The following is a 23245-nucleotide window of genomic DNA, read 5'->3' as shown; positions in this document are numbered from 1 at the left end:
ATCAGACTGGAAAAATATACTTTACACATCCTGGAAATGACATTGGGATTATTTTGAAGGACAGTGAGTCAAACTATCTGTTACTTATAAACAGATATAACTGTGTAGTTTCTGCATTATTAACTCCTGCATTCTGGCACTTTAGCTGTTGTTATATTAAAGCTGCATCCAGAGCAGCGACACCAGTGAGTGCAGATATACAGTATATATAAATAAAAGCATATAACTGACGGATAGATGCTTTTATTTTCCTGTTTTATCTTGTGTGTGTGTGTGTATTAATATGTCGGAGTCGTGACTCTCCTGCAGACCACACCGGTGAGTCTTGAACAGACGTGGTATCAGACCTTCTGTCCACGCTGAGCTTTGGTCAGCACCGAGGTCCATTTTCGTCCCGTTCCCGTGGCGATGGCGTGCAGCAGCCAGGAGCACCCCCTCTGTTTCACACACACACTTCCTGCCAACCAGACAGGAACTCATGAAGATCTCCACCAGGGGAGGAGAGCAAAGATCTGTGTGTGTCTTGTGAAATGTGTGTGGGGGCGTGTGTGGGCGTGTGTGGGTGTGTGTGGGTGTGTGTGGGTGGCCTCCTGTTATTTACATTAACCACTGTGCCCACTGAGGCCAGACAAGCTCCACAAAGACCAAAAACAGCACGTGCCGCAACTGTGTGCGTCTGCGCCCCTGTGTGTGTGTGTGTGTGTGTGTGTGTGTGTGCGTGTGCGTGTATGTGTGTGTGTTCGTGGAGGTATGAGCCAGTTCCGCTGATGCAGCAGATCTAGATGTGTGTTTATCTGAGCTTCAGCAGATGGAGCACATTTGTCAGTGAAAAGTCTTCCATGCTGCATTTATCCTGCGTCAGTCCTGCAGAAGTCTCTCTCCGCCCACTTTAAGGCAATTTGAAGGCGATTCTCCAAAACGACTTCAACCTCAACTGTGTGTGTGTGTGAGTGTGTGTGTGTCAGCAGACTGGATTTTATCTGGAAGATTTGTGGATTGGAGTTATGTTTCAAAGCAGATTAAGGTTGTGCCTGGTGAAGAACTCAGAACTCAGAAGAATGAATACTATGCATGCATACAATTCAATACCTCAAGAGAGCGTGCGTGTGTGTGTGTGAGTGTGTGTGGGCAGTAATGTCAGCTTCTGTCACGTCAGCAGTGCAGCGACAGCGACAACCTGGAAAAATGGCTGATGTGACGACTTCTTCTTCTTCTGCTGCTGCTTCTGTCGTTGTTGTCACTTATGTTTGCACTCCGGCTCCTCCACACGTTTTAAAGGGACAAGTCGTGCTTTTGTAAACATGTTCCTTTTGTTACCATCTTAACTTTGCATTTACGTTACGTTTCCACATGTGGCGCCGTCCATAAATGGTTTCAGTGACAATCCTTGAACAGAGCAAGAGACCTGAGCGTACCTAAAAATAACCTGTCTTCACTCAGCATGCAGAACAGTGCTGCAGCGAGAAAGAGCAGAAGTAGATCCGTGTGGTTTCTTCGCATTAAAGCGTTGCAAAGTTGTAACAAACCATCACACACAGAGAGCATCTAACTTAAATAGATCAATAATGTCCTCGTAGCTGAAGGGTTGTTGGTTCAATTCCCAATGTGTGCTTCTACAATACGCATTAGCGAGCTGGAATTTGGCAGCATTGTACGTTAAGTTGCCGTCTCCTCTTTGCCATGATGTTTCCTGTTGTGGGACTTTTAATGCCTGCTGGATGACAGCAGTGTTAGTCATCGGGATTACACAACTGCCGCAGATACACACACACCGTCTTGAGAACACACACACCCACACATGCATACACACTTGCACATAACACACACAGAGGCGGTAGCTGTCAGCAGTAATACGAAGGTGATGCAGATGCAGAGAGGGTTATCATTGCTTGTGTTAGCCTGCTTATTACACAGTGTGTGTATAAGTGTGTCTGTATGTGTGAATGTGCATCTTCCTCATATTGTTAAGCAAAACATTAAGAGTGACTTCATGTCTGTGTTTTTAGTGAGGCAGTGGCTCAGTGGGTAGTGCTTCCGCTTGGGAACCTGAGGGTCGCCGGTTCGAGCCCCTGCCGAGCAAGGCACCAAACCCTCAATTGCTCCCCTCTCTGCGAAGGGTGGTAATGTAATGTAAGTCGCTTTGGATAAAAGCGTCTGCCAAATGATCGTAACGTAACGTAGTCACAAACTTTCAGCGCTGGTGTGTCCTGCGCTCAGTAAACACAGCGAGCTTTTCCTTCATCTTCATCTCGCTTTCTTCTCTTCTTTCTTCCACCTGTCACATCCTCTTCTTCCTTTACCGCTGTCACTGCTTTTCAGTGGTAATGGTCTGACTGTCAGTGCACAGGTGTGACCTGGGGGGGGGCGGGGTTTGGACCTGGCCTGTGACAGCTTGAGATCAGCAGCACGATTCCTCCTTGTCATCAACACATTTACTAATTCTGCCATTGAAACTGATCTCCAGCACACGAAATACAAGACAAATCTGACTTCTTTACCTCCTCTCTCTCTCCTTTATACCTCCTCTGCAATCGGACCAGGTGATCAATACAGATATAGATTACTGTACCGTGTCAATTATAGATGAGGCTCTCCCGCACGGCTATTTTTAGAGCGGAGCCTTGTATCGACTGGCTCGTGTGTCGGCGAGGCTGCAGCAGGCTGGGGGCTGATTCCCCTCACTGCCTGGTAACAGGATGTCTAAGCCAGGCAGGAAACTGTTGATGTAGTGAGACCGGCCATGAGTCAACCAAATGTATATGATTATGCGCGCTCATAAAACAGACTCGCCCGCTGCATCCAAAGTGAAGGTTTTATTTTATTTATGCGGCTGAAGTGATCCGTTGCGAGGTTGTCGTGAGCAGAAAGGCAAGAAGGAAGGATTCTCTCAATGGGTAGGACAGAGTTTGCTCTCACTCAGAATTAGTTTCTGCCTCCGTGCTCTCATGACCTGAGATGTCATTTTGAGTTGGAATTTTGGACAATAAAACTTTATTTATCCCTGTGGGAGCAGAAGCGATGCATAATCTGTGAATAATGACGGCAAAAACTGAATACGAGCACAAAACTGAATGTAAAATTGGAAATTAATTGTTTGTGCTCGAAGGCTCGGCACCTACCCATCTTTCATTATCACTGCGGAGGTGCCCTTGAGCAAGGCACCGAACTGAATGTGTCCAATAGAGCAGAAGTCTGTAATTATACAGGGCAGCTTCCTGTTTGAGTTCAGCAGTGCAATCCTGCAAGAAGAAAATGTCACTGCAGTAAAATAGGATCTCAACCATCACACAATTATATAAAATCCATGCTGCATAACTGTAAGGAGGAAAATAAGATGAAGTAGTATTGATCAGCTCCGGTGCTTAGATCGATTGGCCGGCATTTGTACTTTCTGGCGTTCTAGCAAAACTCAAAGTCTTCATTAGGAGGTGAGATGCGAGAGGAAAACATGGAGATGAGAGCTGCTGGTCTGCTGCACAATGCAGAGAGGAGGAACAATGCTCCTCAAGGGAGCAGAGGAGAGGAGCCAAGGAGCACAGAGGTATAGGATGAAGGAGGGAGTGAAGAAGGGAATTAGAGTCTCAGAGCCATTACTCATTTTGTCATGTTTCTCTCTCTGTCTCTCTCTTTCTCTCTCCACTCCTCTTCCTGCGCTCCTCCTCTCTCGCCGTTAATCTGATAGAGTGGCACCGGAGTGACGTGCGTCGACACGGTGGACGTCCATCGTGCGGCGGCTCTGTGTCTGCTGATGTTAGGTGCGACGTGAGCACAAAGATCCTCAGCCTGCGAGATCTGTCAAAGTCCTGCGTGAAGCAAGATGGAAGATAAGGAAAAGAGAGAGGAAGGGGTGAGAGAGGGGGGCAGAAGAGAGAGAGGGAGAGAGAGACATAAAGTTTCAGCCTTTTTATTGATTGAAGCTTTTTTGCTGTTTCGTTGCCAAGCTGAAGACAAATTTGCAGGAAATCAATTAAGGAGACCTGGATTGAGTGTTTAATGAACTTAATCAAGCTGCACAAAAATCTATACAAGAAAAATGCCCGGTCAGGTTGCGTGCGTGCGTGCGTGCGTGCGTGCGTGCGTGCGTGCGTGCGTGCGTGCGTGCGTGCACTCCCTGGGCCAAAGTAGGGCAGGAGAGCCTGGCATCAACTCATCCTCTTGCATGAGTGACCTGAGGGATACTGTGTGTGCACGTCTGTGTGTGAGTGTGTGTGTCTATCTCTGCCCTGGAGCAAGCTGCTATCAAACAGGGGGAGGGGTGACCAAACAGGAGATAAAGAGAGAGAATTAAGCATCTGTTGTTTCTGTGGCAGCTGAGCAGCAATGTACTGATTTTACACACACACACACATTCTTTCTCTCACTCCTGCATACCTACACACACTTATATTCACCCATATACACAAACACACACACACACACATGCAAGCCTACACACCTCGCTGCTGTACCTCTCACATGCTGGATTCAATGTGGAACTGCCATTAGTGTCTCTCTCTCTCTCTCTCTCTCTCTCCCCCTCCCTCTCTCTCTCTCTCTCTCCCCTCTCTCTCTCTTTCCTTCCCTCTCTCACCCTCCCTCCCTCTCTCTCCCTCTCTCTCCCTCTCTCTCTCTCTCTCTCTCTCTCTCTCTCCCTCTCCCGACTCTCCCCTCTCCCTCTCCCGACTCTCCCCTCTCCCCCCCCTCTCTCTCCTTGTCACACACACACATATGCCGTCTCTCTCTCTTTTTTCCGCTCACTCGCATCCTGGGACTCTCTCTAGCAGCAAACCCCACTCTCGTTCTCGCTCGCTCTCACTCTCACTCTCTCTCTCTCTCTCCTGCACACACACATGCACACACACACACACACACACCAGCGCTGATCAGAAGCAGCATTGTGCAGGCGTCACAGCAGCGTGGTGGAGCTTTGATCCTGCGTGTCTGCCGGCAGCATGTGAGTACAGAGAGTTTGGAGAGAAAGAACTGAGCTGATTGACTTGTTACCATGGCGCCTGTAGCTCAGTTTTACCTCTTCAAACCTTCGGTGGGACCTGGGGGGGGCGGGCGATTTGAGAGAGGATAGAGGCGATGTGGCCGGCGATGCAGCATTAAGGTCTCCGCTCCATCCCTGCCTTCTGCTCTGTTGATTCTCTTGAGCTGGTGGTTTAGGTACGGCTCTCCTGGTTTGGACTCAAGTTGTCTTCTGTCTCGCTTTATCAATTTCAAAAGCAAAGATTATGGAGATTGATGCTGTGATTCTTGTGCAGCACCGGCATCATCATCATCATCTTCAGCTGCAACACACTGTTATGTAGATAATAGAGCAGAAATACAGCAACCTCTCTCTCTCTCTTCCTCTCTCTCTCTCTTCCTCTCTCTCTCTCTCCTTCTCTCTCTCTCTCTCTCTGTCTGAGATCTTCAAGTTTTGTCTGTACATTTTATCGACCTCTTCGCAATTTTACTGCGAGAAGTCTGAGCTCAACCATTAAGTGGACAAAGTGTGTGCTGGCTGCCTCGGGTCTGCTGCTGGTGTGAGGGCGGAGTGTCAGACTGGGGTCAGACGCGGAAATGTCAGAGACTAGAATTTCTCCTGGCTGGTTTCATAAGGACCTCAGCTCTGTGACGCTCTGACAGCTTCTGCTCTGGATTATATATCTTTACATGCTTTTGTCTCACCTGTGGTTTCTCTCAGGCCCCCCCGGTCGTCTCATAGATGGGTCAGGGATTGACTATGTGGACTTGACTTGAAAACAGTTATGACAAAATTGTTGACAGGTTTACCTTTGTGGTAAGTAATACAACCAAGAACTGCAGAAAATTAGGATTTGAAATAGTTCCCACCTGAGATAATGTCACTCTGAGCTTCTCCCTGTCAGACCTGTGTGTGTGTGTGTGTGTGTGTGTGTGTGTGTGTGTGTGTGTGTGTGTGTGTGTGTGTGTGTGTGTGTGTGTGTGTGTGAGTGAGTGTGTGAGTATGGCGGGGGGGCGTGTGCTGCTCGAAGCCGTTTCAGTACAATTTAGTCGTTTGTGCCGGCGAGTGTCAGTGTGTCAGATTAATGGACGTTTTGGGGAGGAAATCAGGGACATGAGCCAGCGAGGAAGAGGAAGAAAAACGGGGAAAGAAGAGGGAGAGGGAGCAAGGGAGGGGAAAGCCAGGAATACTGCAGGTTCCAGATCAATGTGTGCGCGCGTGTGTAGGTGTGTTCATGTGTGTGAGTGAATGACCGTGTGTACTCTGGGTGTGATTGAATTACTCAGGGTTAATTAGATTCCATAGTCCCCTCAGTAATGGTTCGGGTACACACACACACACACAGACATCCTTCAAATTGGGTTTTTCCGGCCTATTGCCAGCGGCGATGTCATCCGTGTGTTTGTTCAGGGGCTTCTGGGACGTCGTTTGTTTCTCCTCCCTGTGTTGTTTCCTCTAATATGTATCCAGTTATAAATAACGTGACGTTTTTAAGGCCTCAGATAAATCGTGTCCTTTAATAGTCACTAAAGTGTATTTCAAGCTGCTAGTGTGGAGCTCAGGCTGCGTGCTGAGTGTGTGAGCACATCCATGCACTTTGCATCGATTGGCCGACTGGCCGCTGTGTGGCTGTTTGCTGACTACTTCTCATTGAAGTGAGGGAAGCGGCGAAGGTGAGTTAAGTTAAAGTTAAGCGCAGAGGGAAACTGAGCGAGAAGTGAAAGTGAGATGGAAACTAAACGGAAATGTATTGGAAAATGTGACAAAAAGTGGATCAACAGCTGGGAACTGACACTTCCTGTTTGTCGTGAAAGCTTTTAGGTTTTAATGAGAATTTCCAGAATATCGACCGACGCATCATTCCATCAACTGTTTACCCCCAAGAGATGTGATACAGCGGACCACTGAAGAGGAAGAGGAAGAAGAAGAAGAAGAAGACGAGCTGAGACCTCTGGGAGCTGCAGCTTTCTGTTTAAAAGCTAAAACTAAATTCTAAACAGTAAATAAATGATGGAGGTCAACGAATAAGAAAACCTGAAATAGAAATGGCCAAAAATGACATTTGAGAAGAATATTGAAATAAAAAATCCCTTCAAAAAAAGATACACTTAAACTTTTTGCAATTGTATTCAATATCTGAAGAACAAATTACATGGGATGTGTTATGGTTGAATATTTGCTGTAAAGATTGAGATGAAAACTATTTATACTTAATGACACTGACAATTAATGTCTTTCTCTCTGTCTTTCCTTCCCTTCCCTTCTATTCTCTCTCTCCCGCTCTCTTTCTCTGTGTGTTTGTGTGTGTGTGTGTGTAGAGTACAGTCGTTTTGAGGCGAAAATCCATGACCTGAGAGAACAGATGATGACTAGCAGTGTCAGCTCCAGCTCCACTTCTCTACGCTCGACACAGAAACGCACACTTTACATCAGGTAACACACACACACACACACACACACACACACACACACACACACTGCTGTCCTTTGTGTCCTCCCGTTTTGTGACGTAACGATTTTAAGGTCTTATCTCAGCTGTCCGGTCTATGTCGTTTCTGTTCATGTGAGTGTGTGTGAGAGGCTGAAAGAGAGATTATCTGGTCTAAATCACAATTACTGTCTGGCATTTACAGACACACACACACACACACACACACGCACACACACACACACACACATATCCATCGTCCTCTCCCTATTGTCCCTTGTCCTTGTCTGTCCTAACTGTTCCCTTTTTTGGCATTTCCACTCAATCGTAGTTCCTCCTCAGTATCCGGCGCTCCACTTTAGAGACGATTAAAACACTAAAGACATTTTTTCATGAATGATTGAATCAGATTGGGAGCTTTCAAAGAGACAATCTGAGCTGTGTGGTAGCAGGGGACAGGGACATGTTCAGTCACACACACACACACCAGCTCACACATACGGTGACTCAGCTCATGGGGGGCCGATCGATGGCCTGAGACCGAAGTTGTCCGTGTGTGTCGGTGCTGTTTGTCCCTCGTCAGCTTATAAAAGAGAATGAAGTTTCCTCACGCTGGTAAAGGAGTCTAATGAAACCTGCTTTACAACATGAGCGTCTTCAGCTCAGGTTATTGGTAAAGATACTCGTATAAAGTCCAGATAGTGACAAACACAAACACCTGGAAAGAGAGATGAGATGTGAGCAGGATTATTGGACACTGTGGACTGATCCGTCTCCCCTGGATTCAGACAAAAGACGGCTACATTTGTCGTCCTAGTTTAGAGGAACCTTAACCACGAGGCGTCTTTATCAACAGTCTGACTGTTTCTGCCTCATGATGCAGACTAATGAGATGCAGAGCAGGATTGGGGTCAAAAGGTCAAATGTCCCATATCTGGACCTGGGAGCCTTAGTCTCATCAAAGCTCATTCACTGTGTCTGACTGGCTAACTGCTCACACACCTGTAGACTGTATATCACATGTACTTTTATTTGTGTGAATTCGCCGAGAAATTGCTTGACAATATACTGATGTATGAGGTTGGACAGTAATTTAATATTTGTTTTCCCAGGAAGTAAGAGTAGGAGCCCAAATATATTACAGCAACAAAATAGTGATGTATCTTTTCTAACATCTGTTCCATAATTCAACGTCATTACAACAACAAATCTGTGTTGTTCCAAAGTCGAAGGAGACTGGTAGCAGTGACACACACTCACCCACACACACACACACACACATACACACTCGTGACAGAGAGTTCTCAAAGTACACAGGTGACAGTGGAAATAGATGAGATGTGTGTATTAATAAGTTGAAGACTCTCCTCATTGAGTCACCAAGGCAACGCGCTCTTCATCTTTAATTCATTCAGCACTGATTTACATTAAAGTATTGCAGAGTGCATAAAAATACTTTCACTTAATTCACTTTTAACACTAAATAAATCTGACACGCGAAGCAAATCTGTACACGGCTGCATAATTACAGATTTAACAGGTAAATATTCACCTGTCAGGTAATTAGCATATCGCCGCCTCTGAGTTAATTAGTTTAACCGTCGACTTGATGAATCTGGATGACGAGGTTCCTGCAGGTCTGCTGGAAACCAGGCCAAGATCATCTGAAGGTTCTCCTTATAGACTCAAGTATACGTTAATAACCTGCCAGCCGCGTGATGAATCGCCGTCATATCGCTCGTCTGTCTGCTTACGGCCGATAAATGACCAATCAGCATGCAAATGTGAGGAAGAATGGCTCAGTGGGGCCGCTGATTGGCTGAGCCGAGCACGCTGCTGTTTGACAGATTGGGGGTGCCTGGTGCTCTGGGCCGTGTGTGTGTGTGTGTGGATGATATGTATCTATATGATATGAAAGATGACACTGACGTTCTTATCCTCAGAGGAAATATCACAAAAGCAAGGTGGCATATGTACCAATCTCCCTCATGTGGAGGTGTGTGTGTGTGTGTGTGTGTGTGTGTGTGTGTGTGTGTGTGTGTGTGTGTGTGTGTGTGTGTTTGTCCTCTCCTCTTCTCTCTGATCTGTTGACCTTTTCCTTTCTCCTCACCTTACATCCACACATTTACACTCCACATTCGGAATGTTGTCATTGTAATTGTATCTGTGCTGAAATCCGACTGGAAAAGCAAGAATGAAGTCACGCTTCCATTCAGACTTTTCACTGTGTTTAAGGTTTAATGGACTCATATGCTCCGTTTAGATATTTAGATACTGCTGCAGTGAGATGCAGGAAGCCAAAGGAGAGTTTAGAATACTAACAGGTCTGAGAAGCAGCAGAGAATTGGAGCTGAGGGTTTACAAAAAACTGTGATGCAATGATTTGAGGTTGGTTGCATTGATTTAAGCAGTTTGAATTGAGTTAAACACACACACACACACACACACACACACACACACACACACACACACACTCACACACACAATAGGTTTGACAAGTGAGTGTTGATCCAGAAAGGTTATCAGTCAGTGTGCATGGTGAAGTAGAAGAGTTGTGATTTTTTTTGTAAGACTTGAAACAAAATCAATACCCAAATCATATAGTGAGCAGAATGGGAGTTAACCAGTTCAATCAGATTGAGTGTGAATCTAATGTGAACGCAGCATCCAGTCTGCAGTGAGCCTTTATGGAGGCATGTCCGGCCGTCTCACAGGTGCTGGAAACAGATCTGCTGTGCTGCTTCTGTCCGCCAATATCAATTTCTGAATTCCTGATCAGATATCCGATCGTTTGGAACATTGGCTTCTTTGAAATGAATCTCATGGTCTCACTTTACTTTATGGCCCTTCAGTTCAGTTCAGTTTGATCATGTTTTCATTCAGGTTATTGTTCTACAGATATTGTGGAATTATTTTGTATTTCCTCAATTATACTTTACACCATGACGTGATGGCTTTACTAATGTCATAGCTCTCTCTCTGTCTCTCTCTCTCTCTCGCTCTGCCACTGTCTCTCTCTCTCTTTCTCTCTTATTCTCTCTTATTCTATCGCTGTCTCTCTCTCTCTGTCTCTCTTTCTCTCTGTCCCGCTCTCCCTTTTTCTCTCGCTGTCTCTCTCCCTCTCTCTCTCTCTCTTTCTCTTTGTGTCTGTCCCCGTGTCTTTTCTCTCTTTCTATATCTGTTTTATTGATGAAGGCTGTGGGGTCTTTAGGGAATGCAGGTTATTTCAGCTCTAGTTCTTTCACTCACACACACGCGCACACAGACTCACACACACACACACACACACACGCACACGCACACGCACACGCACACGCACACGCACACGCACACACACACACACACACACACACACACACACACACACACACACACAAAGACGTATTGCTGTCCTACCTTCCCTGGTCGTTTCCCTCTGGACGGGTTTGGATCGTTGCGGTCACAGAGACAGACACACAAAAACACACGCAAACACACAATTCCACACACACGCGCACAAGCAGACATGAACAAGGTCATGTACATGTGCGTGTGTAACTGTGTGTGTCTCCGTCTCTCTGCAGGGCGCTCTTCGACTACGACGGCAGTGCGTCCGACCTGAGCGTGCCCAATCAGGCCCTGGCCTTCCATTTCGGGGACATCCTCCACGTGAGCAGCGCCGGCGAGGAGGAGTGGTGGTCCGCCCGTCACCTCAGCCCGCCACCCTCCCACTGCCCTGATGTCGGAGTCATCCCCAGTCGCAGGAGGTCAGAGTTCAAAGGGTCACGGCCATTTTCAGTTACTCAGGCTTATAGTGCCTCATTGAGATGTTGCTGGACACGCCACACAGTGTTGTGGGGAAACACCTGTGTGAGAAGAAAAACCCACAGAAACACCCAGTGAAACATCAGAAAAACACAAAAAAATCTCTATTGAACTATGACGAGGTTACAGATTGTCTCCTCTCACACCTCTGCACCTCACCCTCCTCGTTCCCCCAGTAGAGGAGGTGACAGACAGATGTTAATAAGTCTCCAAGCTGGGAGGAGGCACCGATTTAGCCTCGGTGCCAGTTGTGACGGAGATGGAGATGGAGGTGGGGAACGAGGGGTGGGGTGAGAGAGAGAGGGAGGGAGGGGGAGGGCGAGAGAAGGAGGTCTAAAATGACAGAAAATGAGTGAGAGAGGGCGGAGGGATTAGAGGCAAAGGGGCGAGTGGGAGTGAGTGAGTGAGTGAGTGAGGTGAGATATGGATGTAGATGAGTGTAAGATGGAGTATTTATAGACTTTGAGGTGTATGATGTATTGTAGGCAGATATATTAATCAATATTTTAATACCTCAGCTTTTCATAATCAACATTATTCCTCCTCTGCCTGTTTTATTATCTCACATTATAATTTCCTGCATTTCACTGCCTTCATATTCTAACACTTGTGCTCCTCATATGCTAATGTCTCCTTCTTTACAAATCCATCTTTTATTAAAGGCTGGTGTTTAATAAAAAGCGCCCATATTAAAGAAGGCGGGATCTGATCTCAGCACATTTCCTGTCCAGCTGTTACGAATGCAAATAATCTAATTTTTCACTTTTCATCTCAGTTGGAAGTTAGGAGGAGTTTTTCAGTCTGTTTCCAGTGGCAGTTTGGCTTTTTACTGAAGCTTTCAGGGAGATTACATGAGGAAGTGTGTGTGTGTGTGTGTGTGTGTGTGTGTGTGTGTGTGTGTGTGTGTGTGTGCGCGCACGCGAGCGCGAGCATCTATCCTCTCTGGCCTCTTGCTGAATGATTTTCCTCTCCTCTTCTCCCTCAGGGCAGAGAAGAAGGAGCGGTCGAGACTAAAGGCGGTCAGAGTGACCAGGACTCAGGACAGATCGGTGAGCATCAGTCTGACCTGTGAAGACACACACACACAGGAACACACACACACTGTGACCGAGGACACGTCGTCCAATACATTAGAATCCTTTAAAAGCAGCTTTGTTTATGTATAGGCTGTGAAGCTGTTTTGATCCCCAACCATTCAGGAAAGAGAAGCAGTGTGTTGCATCGATTCTTTGAGATTTGAGAAATGAGGCTCGGATTTCTCCGGGTCGGAAGCGAGCAGCATATTTTCAGTTTCCATTTCACTGAGTGCTTTCAAATCTTGCCTGAGATAAATAAGCCTTTAACCTACAGAGCGTAACATTCACCACACATCACTGATGAATCGACTATTGAGAGGAAGTACTGCAGGCAAAGAAATGAGGCTTAATCTCATTATAGTGTTTCCACAATGACTGGAAGAATCATCTTATTGCCTAAAGGAGGATAGTAACTGTATGATTGTCTGCTACTGTAGGTAGTTGCTGATGTTTAAACAGTAACTTGTTACATATTTTATGAGGGAAAAATGACGTCTATAGACTGAAAGTCACACATGAGCACCTGGACAATCTGTTCCTGATCCAGAAAGTTCCAGTCTGAGTTTGCAGGCGAAGCGATAACGTGACTTTGATCACACTTCTACCAGCGTGCTCACAAGCCAAGTCACAGCAGTCTAACACTGGCTATTGATATCACAGCGTTGTCAGCTCCCGCTCACTCTCTCTCTCTCTCTGTTGTCATCACACTCTTTGAGTCAGCTACTCTGCATGGTGAGGAGCTGATAATTAAAAATGACCACGTGCTCACTGAAACTGTGTGTGTGTGTGTGTGAGTGTGTGTGTGTGTTTGTGTGGAATTTTACAAGTAGAAAATATAAAATCCCTGATCTTTCAAAATAAGAGTGCTGATCACATGACTCTCTCTCTGTTTCTCTCTCTCTAACTCTTTCTCTCTCTTTCCCCCCTCTCTGACTCTCCCCCTATAGGACCAAGATGATAAAGGTAGGTGTATTTTGCCCATTACTGACACCCTGTGGTCTGTGTGTGTAATTACAGAAACTCGTTCTACCTGTTCTCTCTTCCTATTCATGTGAGAGAGGAGGAAGTTTTGCTTTGGTTTAGGTTTGATGATACAGTCGTTGTTTTGCTTGACTTTAATGGAGTGGATGAATGAGATTGCAGTTTTGTGCTGCAATGATCATGAAATAATCGTTGGATAATTGATCAGAAGTATTTATTTAATTTATTCACTTTTTAAAATGTGGCTGCTGTTTCATCTGTTGAATTTTACATTTTAAATTGAAATATTGTTTTTTAATGTCGTTATGTAAGACCATGTGATTTAACAAGAGAGCGTGAGTGTATGTGTGAGTGTGTGTTTGTGTGTGTGTTTGCGTCTGTGTGTGTGTGTGTGTGTCTGTGTGTGTGTGTGTGTGTGTGTGTGTGTGTGTGTGTGTGTGTGTGTGTGTGTGTGTGTGTGTGTGTGTGTGTGTTGCTGACCCTGCCCTGTCTTGTCCTTCCAGAGCTGGTAACCTCTGGCACAAGTGATAGTGAGAGTAACTCCTGTAAGTCTGGACCCTGCCCTCTCTCTTTCTTTCTTTCTTTCTTTCTCTCTTTCTCTCTTTCTCTCTTTATTTCACTCTCTCTCTCTCTCATTCTCTCTCTCTCTCTCCCTCTCTCTCTCTCTCTCTCTCTCTCTCTCTCTCTCTCTCGCTCCCTCTCTCTCTCTCCCTTTGCTTGTTTTGTACCTGTGTTCTGTGTTTCTCTGTGTGTACCTCTGGGTGTTTTGTGTATATGTGCACGTCTATCTGTGCGTTGATTGCTGTGCTCCTTTGTGCGTATATGAGTGTGTGAGTGTGTGTGTGTGTGTGTGTGTGTGTGTGTGTGTGACGTTTGAGCTGTAGCATACTTTTCCAGAGCTGTTGAAGAAGCTCATTCCCAAAGTGTTTTTTCTGAGTTACACAAACCACTAACTCATCTGTTATCCCGCCCATGCTACTTTTAAACCTGTCAATCAATTATTTTCTATCCAATCATCAGGCCAGGAGGAAACCTTGCTCACCTATCAACCAGTCACCCAGCAGGAAGGTCAGTGCCTCTTTTTGCCTTTAGTCGTGTGAAGAAAAACAGCTATAAAGAAGCCAAATTGTTCTAATTGTAATAATAAAAATAATACTATTATCACTAAGTACTTTGTGATAATAGTATTATTTTTAAACTAGATATTATACTACTAGAGTATTTTTTTATGAGATATGTCTGTTTTTACAGCTTTGAGGTCCTTTGTCTTTGCCAAAATGTCAGTATAACTGTATTGAACCCTGTGTGTGTGTGTGTGTGTATGTTCCGCAGTGACTTACACGCGGCCGGTCATTGTGCTCGGACCAATGAAAGATCGGGTCAACGATGACCTCATCTCGGAGTTCCCTGATAAATTTGGCTCCTGTGTCCCACGTGAGTCTGTTCACTTTAGGACAAACATCAGTCCACTGTGTCATCACGTGAATTATCACACATTTGTATGAACAGTCTTATCACATGGAAACAGAGTATATCTGTAGACTGCTATGATGAAAGCAAACTTCCTGAAAAGTACCAACCTGATAATAACAGCAGATATAAAATGTGGCACCGTATAATCGATGTGATGTCTTGATTCTTATAAACTCTCTGGACTTTGTTGAGTTAGATGAAGTTATATGAGGACACAGAGCTCCGTGATTGTATTTAGCTTCAGCCTCGTTTGTTCCCACGTGGTTTTCGAATCGATGCTTTTCTTGACGGGCAGCTTGAAAATGAAAATTGGAACGGAGACAAACTCTGAAATGACAGTGAAAGACCAAATTGAAAAACTTAACTGAATCAAACCAGGCAGGAGATTTCATTTATTTCAAAAGTCTGAAAGCTGAAAAATGGTTTTTCCCCCTGAAGGATGTCAGAGGAGAAACACAGTAACATGGACCTGAGCCTTACTACTATTACTTCTACCTTCTCCTGCTGTGTATTTATGAAATATGTGCCATAGTAAACGTGCCATTGTCCTCAGTAACATCTGGGAACGTCTCAATGTTTCCCCTCAGACACAACGCGGCCACGGCGAGACTACGAGCTGGACGGCAGAGACTACCACTTCATGGCCTCCAGAGAGCTGATGGAGCTAGAGATCCAGGACCACAAATTCATCGAGGCCGGACAGTACAACAACCATCTGTACGGGACCAGCATCCAGTCTGTGAGAGAGGTCGCCGACAAGGTGAGAGGAAGACGCCAAAAGGAAGAGAGGACAAAGGGATTGATAGAGATTGAAGGAGTGTTAATGATGTTTTATTCCCTGTCTCCTTCTCTCCTTCAGGGTAAACACTGTATACTGGATGTGTCTGGGAATGCGATAAAGCGTCTCCAGCTGGCCGGCCTTCATCCCATCGCTGTCTTCATCAGACCACGCAGTGTCGACAACATCCTGTAAGTGTCACAGGAAACATCCTTCCATCTGTCCGTCCAATATCCACCACTTACACACACTGGGCACCCTGTCTGTTCTCTGCTGTTTCTCACGTGCCTTCTGTCTCCAGAGAGATGAACAAGCGTTTGATAGAAGAGCAGGCGAGGAAGACCTACGAACGAGCGCTCAAACTGGAGCTAGAATTCACCGAATACTTCACCGGTTAGTTATTAAACCTCACATGTGTTTGCCATCACTCATCATGTTGGTGATGTCTGACTTTCCTCTTCTCTTCTTTTCCCCTCTCTTTCTCTCTCTCTCTCTCTCTCTCTCTCTCTCTCTCTCTCTCTCTCTCTCTCTCTCTCTCTCTCTCTCTCTCTCTGTCGCTCCCTCAGGTATAGTGCAGGGCTCCACTCTAGAGGAAGTGTACTCACAGGTGAAGCAGATCATCGAGGAGCAGTCTGGTCCTTACATCTGGGTGCCCACCAAGGAGCGACTCTGAACAAACACACACACATACACACACACACACACACACACACACACACACACACACACACACACACACACACACACAGCACGTACACACAAGACACATCAATTGACACACTTTTAACACTTCTCATTTTCTATCAGCCTGCTTTCTCTCTGTACCAAACATACACACACACACCACTACACACATGGCTGCGTACACACACACCCACACCCACACACACACACACTTGCACATAAAGGCTGGGACTATCTGGGACTGCGACTTCCTAAAGTGGGAGGAGCTAAAGTCTGTCCAGCAGCCATTCGGTGGATCTTCCTGCAGCTCAGTTCCTTAATGTTTAAGGAGGTGGTTCAAATCAAGGCAACATGTACCATTATCTTATTTGATTTCATTATTGTTCTTATTATTGTTGTTGTCGTTGTTGTTTTCATATTAATGAAGGGTAATGCATTCATGTATGGGTTTGTTATGATAATATTGTCACCAAGAGGCAGACTTTTGCACGCTGTAGCTTTAAGAGCATGTTTTTGGGACAAAATCTTTTCCCTCTTTGTCTTTCCTCATGACATTGCTCCTGGTTAGAGTTTCTCTCTCTCTCTCTCTCTCTCTCTCTCTCTCTCGCGCTCGCTGGCTCGCTCTTTCTGTCCTTTTATCTCCCTATATCTCCACTTGTCTTTCATCCTTCATCCCCCAGTGTTTCTCTGTGAAGCGTGTGGGTCAGGGTGCCGTGACATTTTGGCATTAGGGACCAAAATACAAACCACAATACAATGAGCGTTTAGAAATGTAGCAAGAAAATGAGCAGTTATCCTCAGACTATTGAATAAGTTTGCATCAGAATAGAGAAAAGGTCCACAGGATTCTATCGGCCTTTAGTTTGTTGAGGGAACATACAGTCATTCTGATGGGTTAAAGGATAATCTGGAATTATGATGTTGATTTTAACAGGATTTGTCCGTAGTACAACAATATAAATGAATGGCAGTCTCACGTCGGGTCTGACCTCAGCCCACCTTTCTTTTTCTACCGGCCTGTGACTCTTTCGTCCTCCCCCGCCCTCCTCTTCCTCCTTCTCTCTGTTCCTTCATCTCTCTCCTCCCCTCCACATTCACAGTGTGACATTAGTCAAGCATTTGGGCACAATATAAATCCATGTATCATCTTCATCACAAGCATAATCATCAGCATTATCACCATAGCTTCCCTCTGACTGTAAACTGCACTGATGAGGGCTCCTTTTCTGAAAAGCATCTTGCAGACCTGAACGAGCCGAGCTGAAACCTTCACAGTCTTTCTGGTACGATGTGGAATTAGGTCACAGACTGGACTTTACACTGTTTTTTAAAGCGCAGAGAGAGGCGAGGAGTTTGATTTAGTTTAGTCTTTAGGTTTTTGGAACAATCGTGTTTGCCGAAGCAGAGGTAAAGAGTTTGAGGGAAAACCTGCGGGCAGAGTCTTGGGTTTAGAGATTGGGCAGAGAGATTTTCTGCCGGCCTGTTAAGAGGTCTGACCAAAGGTTTGACGACTCTAGAGAGAGAGACGATCTTGCTCAAGCTATCCGCAGGTCCTGAGGCACCACGACCGACCAACAGGAGGCAGTAGTGTAGGAGCTATGGCTATAGACATCAAACTCAATGTGCTTTCAGATGAGAACTCGATTCCCAACGACACGTTTTTGAGCCAAACGGTTAACTGTGATGTAGCCATGTTGTGATGTTTGTTTGTTTCAGGTCAGTGCAGTGTGGTAGTAATGTCAGCGTTCTGCAGTGGATGTAAGAGCCCAGCTCAGTACAGTAAACCATGCTACCCTCCTGCAGCTGAGTCACTGCTAACCCAGAGGATGGTGAGTTTGAGCCTTCAGCCACAGCTCGTTCAAATGGAGACACCAAGATGCTTTTTGGTAACAAAGCCCCCTGTATGGACCTTGTCAGCCACCGTATTCCACTTTCCATCTCCACCCCTCGTCCCCATGGCAACTCCTCCAAGCTGACTGGAGACCAGAGACATGCAGAGACCCCGGCCTGTCATCAGAGGTGCTCTAGACCCAAACAGATTGTATGGATTACATTGATTTTGAAAGCTTTAATGCATAATCCTCCACACATAGTGACTCAAAATGATATTTATTTCCCTGGATTTACTCAAGCAGTGTTGTTATTGACAGAAGCGGCTCTCTGTGCGACTCTGTGTGTTTGAGCCTGGGGACCTCGCCACTGTCTGTTAGAGTAAAGCACCAATGCAAAGAGTCTATTACAGAGATGGATCTATATCTAACATATTATTATATTTATCCCTGCTCTAACTGCCTATTTTGGTACAAAAATAAAAGTCTTTATCGAGATTTACTGAAATACCTATTACCAGAGATGATTATTCTTTTTTTGCGTTGTGGAATGTGTATGAATGTGAATATTCTATAATAACTGTAAATATGAATATATTTTCCTTTACTTTCACCTGTCCTCTGGGTTTGGAGTGGTCTTTATTGGTGTCCAACGCATGCAGTCAGTGCAGATCTGATCATCGCTTTAGTCATAAAAAAGGATGATAGATGGGACTTCCAGGTTCACTTAAATAACAGCAGTAACCCATACTCTCCTCTACATGGTGCTGTTGCACTGGGCGATTAAACCAGGGGACCAGGATGAGGTCACCTCTGCCAAAACAAAACAAAAAAATCATTACGTCATGAAGTTTGAACAGGAATTTATATTATATTTCTATACAAAAGTTTACTTGGATTCAATAATCGATTCATCCTGTGAGCTTTGAGGTGTGTTAGTGAAAAATGTTTGCAAACACATCTCAAGCCTTATTTTTAATAAATGCCGAGCTTTCTACGATAACAGATGAATCAATAATCATCTCTGCCGGCTGCTTTCTCACCACATTGAGTCGGATCAAAGGTTTAAAGGCATCAAGTTTATCTGGATCTGTACCCAGTCATCAGAGGTGAAACATCCTGCTGTAAATCACTGCCAGAACAAAATGAGATATGAATCGTTTAACAGTTTAACGACAACATGTCGGTAAAAAAACACTCACCAATGCCTTCTAAGTCAGAACCTACGTGAAATCAAACTATGACTGTTCACATTTTACATATAGGAAGCATCCACATCATCGGTTTTCATATCTGAGAAGAAAGACGGCGTTCCACTGGTGACAGCTGATTCTCCTCAAACTGTGCAGAGGAGCATGCTGGGAAGGTACGTACCCACATCTTGGCACGCATCTGTGTGGCCGGAGCAGGAATGTATCTGATGCAGTTTCCATTCAGGTTTACAGCCGGGCAATAAAGATTACACTTGAATAGATTGTCATGGTATTGCAGATGTTTCCCCCTGATTTGTTCAATTTAGAAGAGTTTTTCTCTGCTTAAAGTGATCAATTCTGAGATAGAAGTATTATTTTAGCCTTCATTGTTCATCATATGTGTTCTTGCAATGTGTGAGCAGCCATTGCGGTTCATTTTATGGTTCACGTCCCCCTGTCACCAAATGTCTGCAGAAGTGTTTTATAACCATCATCAAGCATCTTCACATCCTGTACTTCTTAATTAGAACAGGTTGAGTTCAGTTCCGCTCGTATCTTATCTAAAGAAACTGCGTGGTAAATCTGATCTGTCACTGATTTGTCTTCACTGCTACTTGAACTTGTTTTTACCTCTAAGCTGCGATGAGTTTGAGATTCTCTGCTCCATTTCCAGGATGTACCATTAGGTTTTAGGATATCGTGGAGAAGGGAGTGAATATACAATCATCACTATATCTGAATACCTAAAATCACTTGGACTTTAATGGAGGTTAAGTGAGATGGTTTTGGACTCCAGCTTGTCAACACCTTTCTTAAACTCCAAATTACCCGTAGGTGTGAACTTGAGAATGAATTACTGTGTGTGTGTGTGTGCTGCACAGGATGAGTAGGTATATAGAGGATGGATGGTTTTGGATTCTGTGTCAATAAAAGAGAATCGTTGGTCTTTTGTAGACATTTTTGGAGGATGATGTCGCCAGGTCAGACTCACACTGTGTTCACTATCTGCTCCTCTGGTGGAGTTGTATTTACCTACTACAACACTTCCTGGTGTTTGAGTGGAAAAGCCCCAGTGAGCGGTGCAGAGGGAAGCTGACAGTAAATGGCCTCTCTGTGCAGACCTTGGACCTGAGCCAGGCAGCGGCGGGCGGCAGAAACGTGTCAGCCCAGGTAGCCGAATCCTGGAACTCCAAGAGTCTTGTGATTCCTGAACACGAGCCCCCGGATGACTGAGTTGTAAAAGTGGTAAAGATTCCATGAGAGTGTACGTTCACCTTTACGCTGAGTCTGGAGATAGAAGCTTGGACTTTGACCCAGAGGACATCTTATATACAGGAAGCGAGGAAGAGGGAGGCCTGCAGAGAGAGGAGGACACACACAGACGGAGACCATGGCCATGTGGAGCACAGTGGGAACTCTACTACTATTACTACAAACTGGTAAAAAGAACATTTTTGTTAAGACATGTCGACTGTTACCCTTTGAATCAACACTTTCTCTGATTTAAGGTTTTGCAGCTTGAGAATGAGAGGATTCAACCTCCTGTTTAGCTTAACGCTGAAGACGAAAATTCACTTTCTTAATGTATTATTTGCATGTTACTCAACCTGTGTGGTATTTGGGTTGAAAACCTCAACCCCTCAGTTGGAATCCAGTTACATTTAAACTTAGATGAGTCAAAATTCAATGCCAAACACTGCTCACTTTAAACATGCAAATAAAACTGCCATTCAACAATCTTCAACTAAGACAAACGACAAAGAATATAACTGGAAATTAATTCATCAGTTACATTTATCAATATGACTAATTATATGTTTCTTGAATATATGTTTTTAATTTATTTGTTTTTTTTTGTCATAATTCTGTTCAGTCAAAATTTTGAGATACAGCAGAACAACTATAGAACAAATGCTAAAAGCTAGCAAGTTCACTATTTGTAGGCAAATTGATGACTTCACTGAAACGTCTCCAATGTAAAGAGTTCATAAATGTGAGCCTTTATGTTTTGTTGTTATATGCACATTAAATGTTCAGGGTCTCAGTCTTCGTCATGCTGCATCATCCTACCGATGAAGATACACAGGCAACATGGAATCAAACACTGATGAATAGAGATGAAAACAACTTATCAAGTCAAATGTGACCATGATTAAGTCCCAAAAACATATTTGAGGATTGATTCCTGATTGTAGTGTTATATCTTTAAATATACAGCATCCATCTGCCTCATTTTGTCCTGTTATAAAACTCTTGACCTCAATATGAGTAAGAAGAACTTGATAAGAGGGCTGTTCTTGCAGCATAATGCTATAAATATTAATAAACTGTACTAAAACTGTAATGTTTGACCTTGTTGAGCAAAGTACACATCCAACTGGACTCCACTTGATTTCATAAAGCCTGGATGATAAAACACTAACTGTAGGTGTGACCCGTTAACTGTTTTACTGAGGCAGAAAGTCCAGTGGAAAAGTTATGATGCTGTAATGGGGTTTGACGTTTTCACTCAGCTCAGGGAATGAATGAGTTTCCCTCTGTGTTTATGTGTGGCGCCTCAGCGTTTGCTCAGAGCAGCATCAGGTGGTGCACCATCTCCAGTGCCGAGCAGAGGAAATGTGAGGCGATGTCCCAGGCCTTTGCTGACGTCTCCATCCGCCCGTCGCTCAGCTGTGTGAACGGGGTCACGGTGGAGGGCTGCATCCAGAAGCTGCAGGTCAGATACAGCAGGAACAACTTTGTGTGTATGCGACTGGGCTTGTTAAACGCTAAATAGAAATGATTCTGTTTCCCCAGAAAAAAACAGCAGACGCTTTGTCCATGTACGCCTCTGACATCTACAGCCTGGGGAAGAGCGCCTCCTTCAAGATGGCTGGCGGGGAATCAAACTCTGAACGTAAAGCTCTCCTCTTTTTCATCTCTGAAACAAACTCAAACTAGGCCACAGTGCCGCTGCCGCCATGAGTCTGTGTTGACGCCGCTGTGCTGCTCTCCCCCTCAGGTACGGGCACCACCTACTATGCTGTGGCTGTGGTGAAGAAGGTGAACAGTGGCATCAACATCAACAACCTGGCAGGGAGGAAGAGCTGCCACACCGGCAAAGGCAGGACAGCGGGCTGGAATATGCCTCTGGGGTACCTGATAGACCAGGGAGCCATGTCTGTGATGGGCTGCAACATCCCACAGGGTAACAACCACACACACACACACACACACACACACACACACAACAACAACCGGGTTCAGGGCCCGAACACCAACATTTCAAAGCAAGATTGGAACCTGCAAACCTCTTTGTTTTGCCGAGGCAGAAAGTTAAAAATGATGATAATATGATGCTGTAATCGCGTTTGATGTTTTCACTCAGTTCAGAGAATGAATCACATGCTGCAGCTAACCCAACCAAACTGAACCTTTTATCACAGATTATTCAACAACACCTAAATCTAATTAATCCATATTTTCGGATGTTTTACATTTGGAAAATAGCACAAATTGAGAAGACAATCAGTTTAAACGGTAAATTTGAACTATATGTAAAATGTAAAATTTTGTAAAGATTTTGATCAATTCTAAGGCTTGCAAGATCAGTTATTCATATACAACGGGTGTGTGTGTGTGTGTGTGCGTGTGTGTGTGTGTGTGTGTGTGTGTGTGTGAGATCAGGTGTGTCAGATTTCTTTAATGCGAGTTGTATTCCTGGAGCCAATGAAGCAGGAGACCCTCCGTCTCTGTGTGAGCTGTGTGTGGGAGACGTGGGGGGAATGTACAAATGTGACAAGAGCAACAAGGAGCGATACTACTCCTACGAGGGAGCGTTCAGGTAACATCCAGTCAAACTTCACTCTCATGCACACTGACTCAGCTAGATCATTATGGCTCATATTTACATTTTTAGTGCAGTTACCTGGTTTAGAGGTTAATGACCTTGACAATGGCTTGAGTGTTACTTGAAGAACTCCATGTTTAGTATGGAAAGAATGATTTTAACTATGGAAGACACAGGCTGATACATTTTAAAAGTTTTTAAAGAGATCTTTCATACTCT

At 44.8% G+C, this 23245-nt stretch overlaps 2 protein-coding genes across 3 annotated transcripts in view; both read left to right on the top strand.

Annotated features, from left to right (window-relative positions):
* The window catches only part of LOC143003676 (disks large homolog 4-like), a 63707-nt gene extending 47468 nt beyond the window's left edge, over positions 1-16239 (top strand). The window contains exons 14-24 of one of the 2 annotated variants that reach the window (XM_076154450.1): positions 7270-7384; positions 10943-11125; positions 12169-12232; positions 13207-13222; positions 13744-13785; positions 14261-14308; positions 14573-14674; positions 15301-15473; positions 15573-15682; positions 15793-15884; positions 16058-16239. In XM_076154450.1, coding sequence (XP_076010565.1) covers positions 7270-7384; positions 10943-11125; positions 12169-12232; positions 13207-13222; positions 13744-13785; positions 14261-14308; positions 14573-14674; positions 15301-15473; positions 15573-15682; positions 15793-15884; positions 16058-16164 — 1052 coding nt within the window. In that variant the 3' untranslated portion in view covers positions 16165-16239. The remainder of the gene's footprint in view (positions 1-7269; positions 7385-10942; positions 11126-12168; positions 12233-13206; positions 13223-13743; positions 13786-14260; positions 14309-14572; positions 14675-15300; positions 15474-15572; positions 15683-15792; positions 15885-16057) is intronic. The other variant, XM_076154451.1, reaches the window with a different exon arrangement.
* Positions 16240-20295: 4056 nt separating this feature from the next.
* The window catches only part of meltf (melanotransferrin), an 8113-nt gene continuing 5163 nt past the window's right edge, over positions 20296-23245 (top strand). Inside the window, exons 1-5 of the mRNA XM_076154519.1 lie at positions 20296-20636; positions 21759-21913; positions 21994-22093; positions 22199-22384; positions 22864-23020. Of these exons, the coding sequence (XP_076010634.1) occupies positions 20588-20636; positions 21759-21913; positions 21994-22093; positions 22199-22384; positions 22864-23020 (647 nt within the window). The 5' untranslated portion in view covers positions 20296-20587. The remainder of the gene's footprint in view (positions 20637-21758; positions 21914-21993; positions 22094-22198; positions 22385-22863; positions 23021-23245) is intronic.

The sequence above is a fragment of the Genypterus blacodes genome, unplaced genomic scaffold (genome assembly GCF_046128005.1).
Source record: "Genypterus blacodes isolate CSIRO-AG114 ecotype Tasmania unplaced genomic scaffold, CSIRO-AGI_Gbla_v1 ptg000062l_1, whole genome shotgun sequence".
Classification (NCBI taxonomy): domain Eukaryota; kingdom Metazoa; phylum Chordata; class Actinopteri; order Ophidiiformes; family Ophidiidae; genus Genypterus; species Genypterus blacodes.
The sequence above is the reverse complement of the archived record's forward strand: the minus strand, read 5'-3'. Positions and strand labels throughout refer to the sequence as shown.